This window comes from Erinaceus europaeus, chromosome 12 (genome assembly GCF_950295315.1).
Source record: "Erinaceus europaeus chromosome 12, mEriEur2.1, whole genome shotgun sequence".
NCBI classification, from domain to species: Eukaryota; Metazoa; Chordata; class Mammalia; order Eulipotyphla; family Erinaceidae; genus Erinaceus; species Erinaceus europaeus.
The window spans coordinates 9,732,098-9,748,432 of record NC_080173.1 but is presented as its reverse complement, the minus strand read 5'-3'; the positions used below and the strand labels follow the sequence as shown (position 1 = coordinate 9,748,432).

Sequence of the window (16,335 nt, the reverse complement as noted above, 5' to 3'; positions counted from 1 at the left end):
CTAAATGTGGAAACAGTACAAATGGCCAGTGATAAATGAATAGTTAAGGGTTGATCACACATGTTACAAGGTATAAGGACCTGAGTTCAAGCACCCGGTTCCCACCTGCAGGGAGAAAACTTTTCGAGTGGTGGAACAGGCTGCAGGTGTCTGTCTTTCCCTATCTCCCTCTTCCCTTTTAGATTTTTGGCTGTCTCTATCTGAGAAATAAATACAGATTTAAAAAAATTAAAAAATGAGTGAATGGTTAAGTAAGCTGTGATATATGTTCCCAGTGGAATGGGATACTGCTGAGCTGTAAGAAAAGATGAAATCTTTTGCAAGAACTTGGAGGAAACTTGCAGGAATCATGTGCAGTGAGATAAGGAGGATGGATACTGGATAATCTCACAGGTGGAACTTTAAGAAACAAAGAGAAAATACTGGTTGAAACCATCGTTTAATTAATTTTTCTTAGGTGGAGTGGAGAGAGGGAGAGGATGAGAGCGAAATCATTGAATTGAAACACTTAAGTTCAGCTCCAGGTTCTGCTCTATTTTGACCTCACCCTCATTATTTTTCACATTTTATTAGAGATTTAATATTGATTTACAAAATTACATGTCAGCAGGAGTATAATTCCACACTGTTCCCACCACCAGAGTTCTAAATCCCCAATCCTTCCATTGTAAGCCACCGAAGTTCTCCTGTGGTTGAAGACATGGGTTAATCATCATCTCTACAACTATCTGTTGACATTCGCATATAATTGTCCTCTTTTTCTTCTAGGTCAAGTCCTCTCTTCCCCTCCAAGCCACTCATGACCCTATTACTACATCCAAATGTCCGTCCCTTTTTCCTGCTCTCGCTTTGGTTCCTGATGGAGCTGGAGTTCAGAGCCCTCTTATCCTCTTATCCTCTTCCTCCTGTCACTTCTCCCTCACTGGGAGTATGGACCAAAATTCTTTATGGGGTGCAGATGGTGGAAGGTCTGGCTTCTATAATTGCTTCTCTGCTGGCCATGGGTGTTGACAGGTGGATCCGTACCCCCAGCCTGTTTCTATCTTCCCCACGTGACCCCACACCCTTTTCATATATACCATTGGGACACTAGCCACTTCACCCTTCCTGTTCTTCTTCCCCTCTGCTCCAGGGGAGGAACTGGCAGACTATTTTTTTTTTTTAATTTCTTTATTGGTGGATTAATGACTTATGGTTGACAGTAGAATACAATAGTTTATACATGCATAACATGTCCCAGTTTTACACATAACAGTTCAACCTCTGCCATCATGTTCCAGGGCCTGAACTCTCCCCCCTGCCCCCAGAGTCTTAGTTTTGTTTTTTTTTTTCTATTGGGAAATTAATGTTTTACATTCGACAGTAAATACAATAGTTTGTACATGTATAACATTTCCCAGTTTTCCACATAACAATACAACCCCCACTAGGTCCTCTGTCATCCTTTTTGGACCTGTATTCTCCCCACCACCCACCCCAGAGTCTTTTACTTTGGTGCAATACGCCAGCTCCGGACTGGCAGACTATTTAACCAAATCTGCTGGTGAACCTCTGTGATTCCTTCACCGACTGTTGAGATCATTTATTTTTATGGCCCTGACACTTGGGAGGCGGCCATACTGCATGCCCAAACTCTCTCCTACCCTTTAGCTCCTCCTCTGCTCTGTTCTTGTGTCTTTGATCACCTCGCCACCCCCATCCCAATTTACAGAGGCCTAGGACAGTCTTTCTTTTACTTTTCTTTTCTTTTTTTTTTTTCCTCCAGGGTTATTGCTGGGGTTCAGTGTCTGCACTACAAATCCACTGCTCTTGGAGGTTATTTTTTCCTTTTTGTTGTCCTTGTTGCTTATAGTTGTTGTTACTGTTGTTGTTGTTGTTGTTGGATAGGACAGAGAGAAATGGAGAGAGGAGGGGAAGACAGAGAGAAGGAGAGAAAGACAGACACCTGCAGACCTGCTTCACTGCCTGTGAAGCAGACCCCCCTTAGGTGGGGAGCCGGGAGCTCGAACTGGGATCTTTACACCAGTCCTTGTGCTTAGTGCCATGTGCACTTAACCCACTGCTCTATTGCCCAGCCCCTGACATTTTTTGTGTGTGTGTGGGAGAGAAAAGGGGTATATTGGAGTAAAAAAAAGTACCAGAAAGAGGCAGTTTGGATGGTGAGTCGACAGTACTGAAGTCAAATGAGGCTCCACTCTGTGTCACGAGACCAAACACTGTCACCTAGCTTTAACAAAAATAAATAAATAAATACATAAATAAATAAAAATAAAGGAGGCTCTTTAAAAATATTATTTATTCTCTTTTGTTGCCTTTGTTTTATTGTTGTAGTTATTATTGTTGTTGTTATTATTGATGTCGTCGTCGTTGGATAGGACAGAGAGAAATGGAGAGAGGAGGGGAAGACAGAGGGGGGAGAGAAAGATAGACACCTGCAGACCTGCTTCACCACTTGTGAAGCGACTCCCCTGCAGATGGAGAGCTGGGGGCTTAAACCAGGATCCTTATGCTGGTCCTTGTGCTTTGTGCCACGTGCGTTTAACCCGCTGCACTAACCGCCAGACTCCCTAGGAAAGACTCTATTGCAACTTGGAGTATGATAGATACAGAAGCAATGCTTAGGTCTACTTCCTGGTCTCCATTTCAGGGGATATGCAAGTGTAAAGAGGGGCTTGAAGTAGAACGAGGGCTCCTGTCTGTTTCTTGAAAAATAAGAAATGGGTTTCAGCATAAAAAGGATGGAGGCCTGACACCCGATATGCAGGTAGACTCAAGTTATTGTCTGGGCAGATGATGTCATGGCTGGAAAAAGGGCTAGAAGGGGATAGTGTGGAGTTGTACCCCACTTACCTAATAGTTTTGTCAGTGTTTCCTTTTTATAAAAAAAAAAAAAAAAAAGGATGGGGCCTGAGGTCACCAGGTCATCTCACCTTCTGGGTCACGTGCAGTCTGCGCTTCTTCTTCTTCTAGCGTTTGCCCTTCTTCCGTAGCCAGTCAACAGCGTCAGGTTGAGCCTGATGTCAAGTTTCGAGACCTCCTTTGAATCTGGAGAGGTGGCAGTCGTTGACTATGTGGGTCATAGTCTGTCTGGAGCCGCAGGGGCAGTTCGGGTCGTCTCTGGCTCCCCAGCGATGGAACATAGCGGCGCACCGGCCATGGCCTGTTCGATAGAGATGAAGGAGGGCCCTTCTAACAGACCTTAAACTCTGTGCTTTGCCCTGAGGCAAAACTCTCTCTGCCTAGGTGAGCCTGTCATCTTGTGAGTAAAAGTTTCATAGCGATTGAGGAGGGCCCTTCTAACAGACCTTAAACTCTGTGCTTTGCCCTGAGGCAAAACTCTCTCCGCCTAGGTGAGCCTGTCATCTTGTGAGTAAAAGTTTCTCAGGATCTCTCGTTCTCTTTCTTCTTCTCTCTCTCTTCCTCTCTCTCTTCCTCTGTCTTCTCTCTCTTTCTCTGCCTCTCTGTTCCTCTTTCTCTCTCTCCCTCTCTCTCTCTTCCTGTCTCTCTCTTCCCCTCTCTCTCAGCCCACAAGTACTCCAACATGTGGGTGTTCTTAGTTTTCCTGAATAAAGTTTAAAATTCCTGAAAAAAAAAAAAAAAAAAGACAAGAGGAGGGGTGAGTATCTTTTCTTTGCAAATTTAGTACCGATGATATTTTAATAATTTCTTGCAAGTCAGTTTCTATAGACAGGGCTAAGCTAGGCAGACCTTGTCCCTTTGGGGGCCACTGGTTCAGTGTATGGGTGGCTCACTGGGAAATACAGGAAGTGGTGGAGTTTGTGTTGGGGGAGGGGTGTTGGCACTGGTGTGTTTTAACATTTTGCTGATTAGGGTGTCTGGCTCTATCTGAGAGATACAAATATTCCATGCAGGAAGAACCCCGTCTCTGGACAGCTAGCTGGGCTTGGTTTCCCATGTGTCTTTGTCCACGTGGGCCCCCCTGAGTTTACCCTGAGCCTCAGCTTATCTTTTGAGTAAGACGGGGGTGTCTCAGGCTGACACCTTGTTGTTACCACAGGTACAATAGTTGGAGGAGGTGTTTACACAGCAGAACTCTGGCTCACAGTTCCAGAGGTTGGAAGTTGGAGATTGGTGTCCACATGGTTGGGTGAGGGACTTCTGCTTGCTCACAGATCTCTGGTCGTGTCCTCATGGGGTGGTGGTGGTGGGGGGGTGAGGCTGCCCTCTGGGGCCTCTTTTGTAAGTGGATGATGATCCCACTTGAGAGGACTCCACTTTCGTTATCTCCCAAAGGTCTCATTTACAAATACCATGTTTTGGGAGTGGGGTCAGGCTTCCACTTCTGAATTTTGGGGTGACACAAAAGCTTCAGATCATGAATGGGCCCCCCTGGTTCTTGCAGTGCATGCCTGGTTCACTGGGAAAGATGGTCACAGCCTGAAGGTGACAGTACCGTGCCCTCCAGGTTGATAATGGTGGGACAGAAGGCCTCTGTCCCAGGATGGGGATGGCACAATGTTAGTTCACTGCTGCTTTCCTTCCCTCAGCAAGTTGCTCAAGCTTCCCACAGGGGCCTGTTTTGAGTCTGTACAAACACCTTGCAATGAGGTGAGGAACTGGGCTCTATACCAACACGAGTGGTAAGACCCTCAGTGCCTGAGACTGGTGGTCAAGTTCCTTAGGGTCTCTGAGGATGGAGGCCCTGTTTCCAACACAGGCACAGGATTTATGGGAGATGAAGTCAGTGTAGGGGTACTGAGGGCACCTGCATTAACACTGGGCTTTTCAGGGTAGTAAGTTGTGGATGTGGGGAGGTTAGTAGAAATGGAATGGGGGGTGGGGTGGTAGCACAGTCGGTTAAGTGCACATGGTTGCAAAGTTCAAGGACCTGCTTAAGGATCCCAGTTCAAGCCCTTGGGTCCCCACCTGCAGGGTGAGTCGCTTTACAGGCGGTGAAGTAGGTCTTCAGGTGTCTGTCTTTCTCTCCCCCTCTGTCTTCGCTTCCTCTCTTGATTTCTCTCTGTCCTATCCAACAACAGCAATAACAACAACTGTAAACAACAAGGACAACAAAAGGGGAAAAATGGCTTCCAGGAGCAGTGGATTCATAGTGCAGGCACTGAGCCCCAACAATAACCTTGGAGACAAAAAAAAAAAAAAAAGAAAGAAAGAAAGAAAGAAAGAAAGAAAGAAAGAAAAATGGTATCAGGAAGGGGCAGAAAGGGCCTGCAAATGGACAGTGAGCTGGCCAGCCCACCTTGGCTAGAAGACACATGGCAGAGACAAACATGAAGATGTTCAGTTCAAACACAGTGGGAAACAGCAGCCAATTCCAGGCCGAGGACCTTGAACTTCACGCCAGCATATTGGGTAGCCATGGAAGGTTTTGAGCGTGGTGGTCTCATGTTGTGCTACAGACAGGTTCTTCTTGGCCTTTATCTTGGTTGGAGGTGCATAGAACAGGCTAGATGGGGTGGAGTGATTGCCATAAACAAGTGAGAGGTGAAGCTGACTACTTACAACACAACAGCAGGAAAGGGGAGGGGGGAGAGAGAGGGGGAGGGGGGAACTGGGCCAAGGAGTCAGTTTGTGGATTGTTATTTTCCTTCTTTCTCTTTCTTTCTTTCTTTCTTTCTTTCTTTCTTTCTTTCTCTCTTTCTCTCTTTCTCTCTTTCTCTCTTTCTCTCTTCCTTCTTTCCTTCCTTCCTTTCTTTTTTGTCATTACTGGGCATTTTTATTTTGTCATTTACTAGTTGACTTTTTCAGACACACACACACACACACCACAGAGGGGGGGGAGGGAGGGGGAGGGGGAGGGAGAGGGAGAGAGAGAGAGAGAGAGACTCAAGCTTCCTTCAGTGCGGTGGTGGCTAGGTTTAAACCTAGATCCCTTGTATGGCAAAGCAAGCACACTATCCAGATAAGCTATTATGCCTGACTGTAAACTTTCTCTTGACTTTTCATGAAAAAAATTTACACATAGGGTGGGGGTAGATAGCATAATGGTTATGCAAAGAGAGTCTCGTGCCTGAGGCTCCAAAGTCCAAGGTTCAATCCCCTGCAGCACCATAAAACAGAATTGTTCAGTGTTCTGGTTAAAAAAAAAAAATTACACATTTACAAAAAAAAAAAACAACAGAAAAAACTTTTACACTCCTGTGTACCCCCCCACCCCCACTCTAAGGATTGATTTGTGGCCAGTCTTGTGTCACCTCTTCATCTACTTCCTCTTTCCAAATCATTCTGCAGTCAATCCATGACATTATAACATGTCAATGGTAAATATCGGAGAGAGAGAAAAAGAGAGAGAGAGGGAGAGAGACAGAGAGAGAGATAGATAGATAGAGAGAGAGTTAACAGCTGCATTTGGGTAGACATTCAAATTCAAATTGATAGACTTTAGTGTTTGTTTGTTTTTTTCCCTTGTGTGTGCTTGTCACTCTTCCCTGGAATTGAAATGGCTGGCGCCATGATTGACTTGTGTCCTCTTCAAACTCACCTGTCAAAGACTGGGGTGTGACTGCAATCAGAGAAAGTCAAGACCTTTACACTTCCCATGTTTGTTTTTTTAATGGATTTAATAATGATTGACAGGATTGTAGGATAAGAGGGGTACGGTCCCATACAATTCCCACCACCAGAGTTCTGTATCCCATTCTCTCCCCTGATAGCTTTCCTATTCTTTATCCCTCTGAGAGCATGGACCCAGGATCATTATGGGGTGCAGAAGGTGGAAGGTCTGGCTTCTGTAATTGCTTCTCCACTGGGCATGGACATTGACAGAAGGTGGATCCACACCCCCAGCCTGTTTCCATCTTTCCCTAGTGGGGTAGGGCTCTGGAGAGGTGGGGTTCCAGGACACATTGGTGTGGTCGTCTGCCCAGGGAAGTCAGATTGGTGTCATGCAGTATCTGCAACTTGGTGGCTGAAAAGCATTAAGGTATAAAGTAGAACAAATAGTTTTTTCCATTTTGGGAAAAGTTAGGAAGTCTATTTTAGGTATATTCCAAGGGAACCATGACTTTACTAATTTTTTCCTGAGCCTGGCAGCTAACATGCAGGTGCACTAAAGGTAGGGGAGATGGTGTCAGAGTTGGAAATAGGACTAGAAAGCTGGATCAGGGCAGAGAGTAGCTCCCAGATATGGGAAAAGTATATAAATACCCTTAACAGTAGACCCCGTCCTACAGGGATGCAGAGGTTACACGGGCTCCTGTGGTGAATATATAGACATGGGCCCCAGGTCAGACTCCCCATGCTTTGACACCTCTCTAGGAAATTCTGGCTGACTTAGATAAGGATGCTGAAGTGAGAGAGTCTATCTTCCACCCTCTCCAAACACACACCTGGTTCTGCAGTTCACTCAGGGTGCTGGACTCAGCTGCCTTTGTGTGGCAGCCCAGAAATGATATTGTGGACGTTCTCCCGGGGCTTCCTAGGCTGCCCCAGCTTCTCCATGCCCAAGTGCGCAGGAGAATGTCACCCTCCCGGATCTGTTCCCAAGACTGTACTGGACTGTGAACCAGAGAATTTAATCTTCAGGCGGGATCCGCCAGTAGCCGCCTGGCTGGGAGGGGCCTGCGGACTGAAGGGACACGTGTGCGGGGAGGGAAGCAGGAAGTGACTTCGGGAGTGGAGCCGGCTCGGGCTGATGGAAGTGCAGTGGGGGCTTAAGAGGGCACCCTAGTGAGTCGGCTTTTCTCTCCTTTGGCGCCTGGTGGTGGGGCTGGAGGCCGGGGGTGGGGACCTGGGGGACAAGTGTGTGGGACTGGGCAGGGCAGCAGAGTGGAGTTGCCAGGAGGTGCGCTTGGAGGAGGGGATTTGGACAAGTGGCCTTGGCAGGTGGCAGAGGAAGGAGGAAGTCCTAGGGCTTGTTTTCTGCCCCCTGCCCTCCCTGTAGGCTGCCTGCCTTGCTTAGACAAAGGCTCCCCAAGATTCCCCCCTCCCTCCCTTAAGACCTTCCCTGACCCACTGGGGCTGGGGGGCAGCGAGCCAGGTGCAGCTGCTGGCCAGTCTGCACTTAGTCTCCTGGCCAGCTGTGCAGGGGACCACGGTTAAGTAGAGATGTTACTTGAGGACATTTGCACGACCCTATCACCTCAGACCGCAGTCAGATTTTGCTGGATTGTCCCAGAGGAGTTAGGGTTTCTTCCTTCCTTCCTTCTTTCCTTCCTTCCTTTCCTTTCCTTTCCTTTTTTTTAAAATATTTTTTTATGTATTTATTTATTTATTCCCTTTTGTTGTCCTTTTTTATTGTTGTAGTTATTATTGATGTCGTCGTTGTTGGATAGGACAGAGAGAAATGGAGAGAGGAGGGGAAGACAGAGAGGGGGAGAGGAAGATAGACACCTGCAGACCTGCTTCACTGCCTGTGAAGCGACTCCTGCAGGTGGGGAGCCGAGGACTCGAACCGGGATCCTTCCGCAAGTCCTTGTGCTTTGGGCCACCTGCGCTTAACCCCGCTGTGCTACCACCCCACTCTCCCTCCCTTCCCTTCCCTTCCCTTCCCTTCCCTTCCCTTCCCTTCCCTCCCTCCCTCCCTCCCTTCCCTTCCCTTCCCTTCCCTTCCCTCCCTCCCTCCCTCCCTTCTTTCCTTCCTTCCTTCCTTCCTTCCCCTCTCTCTCTCCCCCTCCCCTCCCTCCCTCTCTTTATTTTTATTAGTGATTTAATATTGATTTGCAAAATTATAAGATAACCCGAGTATGTAATTCCACACCTTTCCCACCACCAGAGTCTGTGTCCCCATTTTCTCCATTGGAAAGTGCAGTCGTCCCCCCAAGACCACAGATAGGGGTCTGTATAATTACCTGTCTGTATTTATTTATATTTGTCTTTTTATTTCTTAAACAATCCTGTCTTCTCTTCCTTTCTAAGTCTACCCACAACTGTTGAGTGTCTCTCATCCCTTTCTTCCCCTTCTCTCTCTGGATTCTGATGGAACTGGAGTTCAGAGCCCGCTAATCATCCTTTCACTTCTCTCTGGCTGAGAGTATGGATCAGGGTTGTTTTTGGGGGTGCAGAAGGTGGGAGTTCTGACTCCACCACTTGTGAAACTTCCCCCTGCAGGTGCGGACAGGGGCCTCAAAGTTGGGTCCTTGCGCATTGAAACCGATGCTCTCTGTTGGGTGAGCCAACACCTGCCATTTTCCACATTTTCCTTCCTTCCTTCCTTCCTTCCTTCCTTCCTTTTTTTTTTTTTTTTTTTTTTTTGCCTCCAGGGTTATCACTGGGGCTCCGTGCCTGCACTATGAATCCACTGCTCCTGGAGGCCATTTTTCCCCATTTTGTTCCCCTTGTTGTTGTTGGCTAGGACAGAGAGAAATCAAGAGAGGAGGGGAAGATGGGGGAAGAGGGGAGAAAGACAGACACCTGCAGACCTGCTTCACTGCTTGTGAAGAGACCCCCCTGCAGGTGGGGAGCTGGGGGCTCGAACCTGGATCCTTATGCTGGTCCTTGTGCTTCACACCATGTGTGCTTAACCCACTGCGCTACCACCTGCCTCCCCTGTTTTCCACATTTTAATGTTATTTTCCACATTTAAATCAATCCACCCACAGTTGGGCTGGCAAAATAGCTCACTTGGATAGTGTGCTGCCTGGCCAGGTGCATGACCCAGGTTTGAACTCAGCTCTCACCTCATTGAGGAAGGATCTACCCACCAGGGCCTGTAAGATAGCTCACTGGGGGTGTGGGGGCAGGCAGTGGTGCACCGGGTTAAGCACAAGGCCCCACACAAGGATCCCGGATTGAGCCCCTGGCTCCATACCTGTGTGTGTGCGTGTGTGTGTGTGTGTGTGTGTGTTTGTGTGTGGGGGGTCACTTCACGGGTGATGAAGCAGGTCTGCAGGTGTCTATCTTTCTCTCCTCCTCTGTCTTCCCCTCCTCTCTCCATTTCTCTCTGTCCTGTCTAACAACAACAACAAAAATGGAAAAAAAAGATGGCTTCCAGGAGCAGTGGGTTTGTGGTGTAGGCACGGAGCTCCAGGGATACCCTGGAGGCAAAAACAAAAAGGTAGCTCACTTGGGAAGGTGTGTGCTCAGTCATGTGTGTGAGCTAGGTTCCAGCCCGGCTCCCTCTGCACTGGGGGAGCTTTGGTGTTGTGATGTGCTTATCTTTTTCTGTTTCTTTGAAAAAGTTAGCCTGGATTGGCGATAAGAGAAGGGGAGTAGCCTTAAGGAATTTGATTGGATGCAGATTCTGATTCCACAAGCCTGGGGTGGGACCTGAGAGTCTCAAGCCACTTTTTGAGCAGGAAAGATTGCAAACAGCAGCACATTCAATATAGGGGAAAATCTTTTTTTCTTGTTTCCTATTATGACTTGTCTTGGTTGATAAATACTAAGAGGATGATAGTAATGAGGTTTCCTTCCTTCTTTCCTTCCTCCCTTCCTTCCTCTTTCTTCCTTCCTTTCTTCCTTCCTTTCTTTCTTTCTTTCTTTCTTTCTTTCTTTCTTTCTTTCTTTCTTTCTTTCTTTCTTTCTTTCTTCCTACAGGGTTATTGCTGGGGCTCAGTGCCAGCACTATGAATCCCTCTCTTTTGGCCGCCATCTCCCCCCACCCCTTTTATTGGATAGAAAGGTGAGAAATTGAGAAGGGGAGGGAAAAGAGAGACACCTGCATCCTAGTGGCAGGTGGGGAGAAGGGCTTTGAACATGGGTCCTTGCGCCTAGTGCTATGTGCGCTTAACTGGGTGCGCCACTGCCCAGCCCTCATGAGGTTCCCTTCGTAAATGCTATTTGAAATTTTACCCACAAGCTAGAAGTCAACAAGTGGTGTTGTTTAGAGCAACCCGGATGTCTTGCTCTAAAAGTAGCTAGGAGTCACACACCTTAGGTTGATTTCATAGGGCGACGTGTAGAAGGGATGGGGGTACTATTTATCTCTTTAGTTTATGATTTTTTCCCCTTATTTGGCACAACCATCCTGATTCCTATTTAGGCTGTGAGGACACAGTTTGGAGTCCCAGAGGCTGTTTCTCTCTGAGGTTTCCTGGCACTGGGGCAGGGCCTGGGCTCCCCTGGTCTCCAATGGGCTCACATTCCCACCCAGGTCCTGTTGTTCTGCTGCGTCTGTGTGGCCCCGTTTGCTCTCTTCTGGGGTCTGTGAAGAAAGGCAGCTCTTGATCTGCAAGCCCAGGTCTGGGGTGCAGGGTCCTGGCAGACTTGAGCCCAGTGGGGTTGAGTCCAGCTCTGTGGGTGCTGGGGGAGCTGTGGGGAGCTGAATGAGGCCTTTGAGAGGAGACCCACAGGAGCCCCTGATGCTGACGTGCCAAAAGCAGAGCTTTTCAACAAACGGCTTTCTCTGCTTGTAACTTTCCACAGCGTTGAGTGTGGCTCCCCGTCATTTTAGAGCTGGGATTTAAAACAAGTCTCGAGGACTTCTGAATGAAAACAGGAGGGAGTGGAACTTTCCTGGGCGCCCGGTGGCACCAACTTCAGCTCCTGCAGTTTTCTGAGTTGGGGGTGCTGGGGCTGTCACTTAGGGCTCTGTTTCTTTCTTTTTTTGAAATTAAATTATTGTTTTACCAGAGCACTGCCCAGTTCTGGCTTATGGGGGTGCGGGGGACTGAACCTGGAACTTTGGAGCCTCAGGTATGAAAGTCTTTTTTTGCATAACCATTATGCTATTTCCCTGCCCTTTTTATGGGTCATTTCCGTGTCTTGTTCAGAGTCTACCAAGTTAACATGACCCTTTTCACTTCAGCAGGCAGTTTTTTTGGGGGGGTACTAGAAAGACCAGGTTTTTTTTTTTTTTTTTTAAGATTTTATTTATTTATGAGAAAGATAGGAGGAGAGGGAAAGAACCAGACATCACTCTGGCACACGTGCTGCCGGGGATCGAACTTGGGACCTCATGCTTGAGAGTCCAAAGCTTTATCACTGCGCCACCTCCCGGACCACAGATCAGGGGTTTAAAGTGGAAAAAAGCATCATCTCTGCTTTTCTTTTCTTTTCTTTCTTTTTTTTTTTTTTTTTTAAATGTTTATTTATTTATACCAGAAGGGGTTAGGGAGAAAACCAGAGCGTCACTCTGGGACTTGTCATGCCGGAGCTGAACTCAAGACCTCATGTCCCAGAGCCCATCTCTTTTCCGTTGCACCACCACCACCTGGTCCATGCATCATCCATGTCCTTAAGCAGTGGCGATAGAAGAGATGGAGGGTGGTGCAAAGCGCAGGGACCGGCGTAAGGATCCCGGTTCGAGCCCCCGGCTCCCCACCTGCAGGGAAGTCGCTTCACAGGCGGTGAAGCAGGGCTGCAGGTGTCTGTCTTTCTCTCCCCGTCTCTGTCTTCCCCTCCTCTCTCCATTTCTCTCTGTCCTATCCAACAACGACGACATTAACAATAATAACTACAACAACAATAAAAAAAAAAAAAAGGGCAACAGAAGGGAAAATAAATAAATAGATATATATTATTATTTTTTTAAAAAAAGAAGAGATGGAGGAGACTGACCCACACAAAGAAGGGCCAAGGCCACGCACGTAGTGCAGGACTGAAAGTGGGTTGTTCTTCACCGAGTTGGTTTGGGTTAGGCAAAGGATGTTTAGGCGTGGGTGGCCGGAGCCTGGGAGAGGAGACATTCATTTCAGGAGGGAACTGTGATCTGTAGACTTGAAGCAGGACCCTCTGGGGTTTGCTGAAGTTTCCAGAAATCATGCAGTTACTCTGGAGTGTGATGCCCTCACAGGGCATGAAGATAGGGCCAGCGGCCTTGCTGAAGGGCTGTGGGTGATGTAGACCCTTGGTGGTGCCTGAGAGTCTGAGGACTCGGGGAGTTGGTGAAGGCTCTGTCAGGATTTGGGTGGAAGGGCATCAAAGCAGTAATCTGAGCTGTTCACCTATGTGGAGGGGATGGGGTGGGGTGGGGAGGAGGCGGGCTTCTTTCCCCAGGTTAAGTAAGCCACGGTCTTTGAGCTTCTTCCTTTCGGATTGATTCATTTTATTTTATCTTATCTTACCATATTTTATTTTATTTTATTTTATTTTATTTTATTTTATTTTATCTTGTCCAGGGTTATCACTGGGATTTGGTGCCAGCACTACAAATCCACTGCTCCTGATGGACATTTTTCTCCATTTTATTGGATAGGACAGAGAGAAATTGAGAGAAGAGGGGGAGGTGGGGGAGAAGGGGAGAAAGACAGACACCTGCAGACCTGCTTCACCGCTTGTGAAGTATCCCCACTGCAGGTGGGGAGCGGGGGCTCAAACTAGAGTCCTTGCAAGTGGATCCTCGTGCTTCTTACTGTGTGCGCTTAACCAGGTGTGCCACCGCCCGGCCCCCTGGAACGATTTCTTAATGTTCTGACGTCTTTAGCGGGCTCCTCTGGCCTCCCCCCCAAGTATCCTCACATCTCTCCTTTCCTTCCTGGGGGAAGGGACAGATGGTGAAGCCCAGCCTGTTTGCCAGGTCTTTAGGGCCCTGGAGAGATGGCCTGACTGGCAGAGAGATGTAGACCACCACCCCAGAGGTGGGTCAGCCCGGGCGGGGGCCTCTAGCCCTCCTTAGAACATGAGCAGAGGGCTGGCAAATAGCTCCCTTGGATAGCGCGCCACTTTGTCATGGACATGACCCAGGTTCGAACCCCACCCCCACTGCACTGAAGGAAACTTCTTTCTCTTTCTACCCCTTTGTCTTTTTTTTTTTTTTAATATTTATTTAATTTATTTATTCCCTTTTGTTGCCCTTGTTGTTTTATTGTTGTAGTTATTATTGTTGTTGTCGTTGTTGGATAGGACAGAGAGAAATGTAAGGAGGAGGGGAAGACAGAGAGGAGGAGAGAAAGACAGACACCTGCAGACCTGCTTCACCGCCTGTGAAGCGACTCTCCTGCAGGTGAGGAGCCGGGGTTCGAACCGGGATCCTTATGCCGGTCCTTGTGCTTTGCGCCACCTGCGCTTAACCCTCTGCGCTACAGCCCGACTCCCCCCTTTGTCTTTAAAATAATAATAATAATACTAGTACTATTACGACTGCTAATATCAGATCGGCACACAAGCCCTCACCCTGTCCTCTTCCTCCTCACACAGCTGCGTCCAGCATGCTCCACGGCTACAGCCCCGTGTTCCAGGCCTCGCTGGGGACCTTCTTCACCTGGGGGATGACGGCAGCAGGGGCCGCGCTTGTGTTCGTGTTCTCCAGTGGACAGGTGGGTGGCTTCGCTCGGGCTCTGGAAGTCAGGGGTGCGAGGTGGGGGCCTCTTGGCAGCTTGAGACCTCGCCACTGTGCCCAGTGGGGCTGCAGACTGTAAGGCTGCTTGCTGCCTATGCTCTAGGTTGGGGGCGGCATGCTTGCTCTCCGGCCTCCTCTCCCCCTTCCTCGAGCCACACCCGGAGAGCAGGTGTCTGCAGCTGCAGGCCTTGCTTCTCTCATGACTTGAAGGGCTTGTCAGTGAGGAGTTCAGGTATTCAGTCTCCCGTAGCTCTCTACCTGATCCCCCTTCCTGCTGCCCCGCCCCACCCCTGGGTTATCTCAGGGGGTTGGTGCCAGCTCCACAAATCCTCCTGGCCATTTTTCTTTTTTCAAGTATACTTTTAAATTTTATTTATTTTTCCTTTTGTTGCTCTTATTGTTTTATTGTTGTAGTTATTATTGTTGTTGTTATTGATGTCATCATTGTTAGATAGGACAGAGAGAAATGGAGAGAGGAGGGGAAGACAGAGAGGGGGAGAGAAAGATAGATACCTGCAGACTTGCTTCACCGCCTGTGAAGCGACTCCCCTGCAGGTGGGCAGTCGGGGCTCGAACCGGGATCCTTATGCTGGTCTTTGTGCTTTGCGCCACGTGCCCTTAACCCTCTGCGCTACCGCCCAACACCCTCCCCCCCCTTCAGGTTCTACCGCTTCTAGTGAACTCTATTGTATTTGGCTGTCACCAGTGTTATTGCTGGAGCTTGGTGCCTTCACAGTGTATCCACTACTCTGGGGGCTATTTTTCCTCTTTTTTGTTTTTGTTTTTAATTTGATAGGGCAGATAGAAGTTGAGAGGGGCGGGGGACATGGAGAGGGAGGAAGAGAGATACCTGCAGCCCTGCTTCACTGCTCATGAAGCTGGCCCCTCCTGCTGCAGGTGTGGAGTGGAGGCTCAAACCCAGGTCCTCTGGCATGATGATATGTGTGTCAAACTGGGTGTGCCACCAACCTGGCCCCCTGCAGACTCTTTTAAGAAAAATCTTTTTTAATTCTTGAAATTTATTATTGGATAGACACAGATAGAAATTGAGAGGGGAGGGGGAAATAGAAATGGTGAGAGGGGGCGCCAGGTGATTTGGTCTGGGGCCAGTATTCAGCTTAGGAGCCTCTGTGACCTCTGCATCCCTGTAGATGTGAGCTCACATTCTGTGGTCATGAGTAGGAACATTCCAAGCTGCCCCAATATCGACCCATCTTCCTCAGGTGGAGCATAGAGTATGTTGTCCAGCCTCCCTTTGGAGGATGGAACATTTCTACCATTGTTGATCCAAGTTGAGGGCAAGGTCCTATGGGGGTCCACAAAGGGGTCTGTTTTGTTGTTCCTGATGGAGATGACCAGTAACAATGGAGAGAGAGATTCATTTGAGGTCTGGGCCCATCATGTCTGTTTGGGAATCTCAGGACTCCCTGACTAGGGCCCCAGTTGATGGGATGGCCTGATAGTGACTCAAGAGTCAGCAGTAAAGTGTGCCAGTCTCTTGCCAGGAAGGGAATTCTATTTCCGTCTCTCAGCCTGTGTCTTCAGCCTAGGCTTTCCCTCCCACAGCCCTAGGGGCTTAGCAGACAGAGATCTTCATTCCCCAGCCCCTCTGGCCCTGGACCTACCCTCCCACACTACGTCTTTCACTAATCCTGTCCCCTCAGTTCCCCCCAACCCCCACCTGCCTTCTGCTATTCCAGCCCCCACACATTCCTCCCTCCCCACTCCCTACACCCCCCACCACCCCTCCTCCATACCCTTCCTGCCTTCCTGCCCCACCTCCAACTCTCTCCCTTTTCCCCTCTAGCCACAATCTGCCTTTTCCACACCCCCCATACCCGTGCTTCCCTGTACATCCCCATCCCACATATTCCACAGCCACACCCCCACTCACACCCCCAGACACCCCCTAGGCACATATCCAACTTACCCCCACCCACTCCTCAATTCCATCTCTGAAATTCCTTTCTTTCCTCCCGAAGTCCCCGGGCCCAGAACAATCCATTCATATCTTGAATGCAAAGTCCTGCTTTGTGCAGCTGAGGAAATTACAGGAGTGGTCAGCACTTTAAGCAATTTAAAATCTTTCTTTAAAGGAGCAGTGAGGTGGTCTGGAAACTCAAGCCATCTAGGAAGTTGGCCAGCAGGTCTTGGTGTCAGAGTCAACATTCAGGTTCTCCTAACCCCTCCTTGGTGGA

The 16,335-nt window shown here is 48.6% G+C and overlaps 1 protein-coding gene across 10 annotated transcripts in view; it reads left to right on the top strand.

Annotated features, from left to right (window-relative positions):
• The first annotated feature begins 7,564 nt into the window (after window positions 1-7,564).
• SLC39A11 (solute carrier family 39 member 11) overlaps window positions 7,565-16,335 on the top strand; it is a 373,844-nt gene continuing 365,073 nt past the window's right edge. For 7 of the 10 annotated variants that reach the window (XM_060202664.1, XM_060202669.1, XM_060202667.1 and 4 more), the window contains exons 1-2: window positions 7,565-7,647; window positions 13,996-14,114. In XM_060202664.1, coding sequence (XP_060058647.1) covers window positions 14,007-14,114 — 108 coding nt within the window. In that variant the 5' untranslated portion in view covers window positions 7,565-7,647; window positions 13,996-14,006. Of the gene's footprint in view, window positions 7,648-11,490; window positions 11,554-13,995; window positions 14,115-16,335 lie in introns of all 10 variants that reach the window. The other 3 variants (XM_060202665.1, XM_060202663.1, XM_060202660.1) reach the window with 1 other exon arrangement.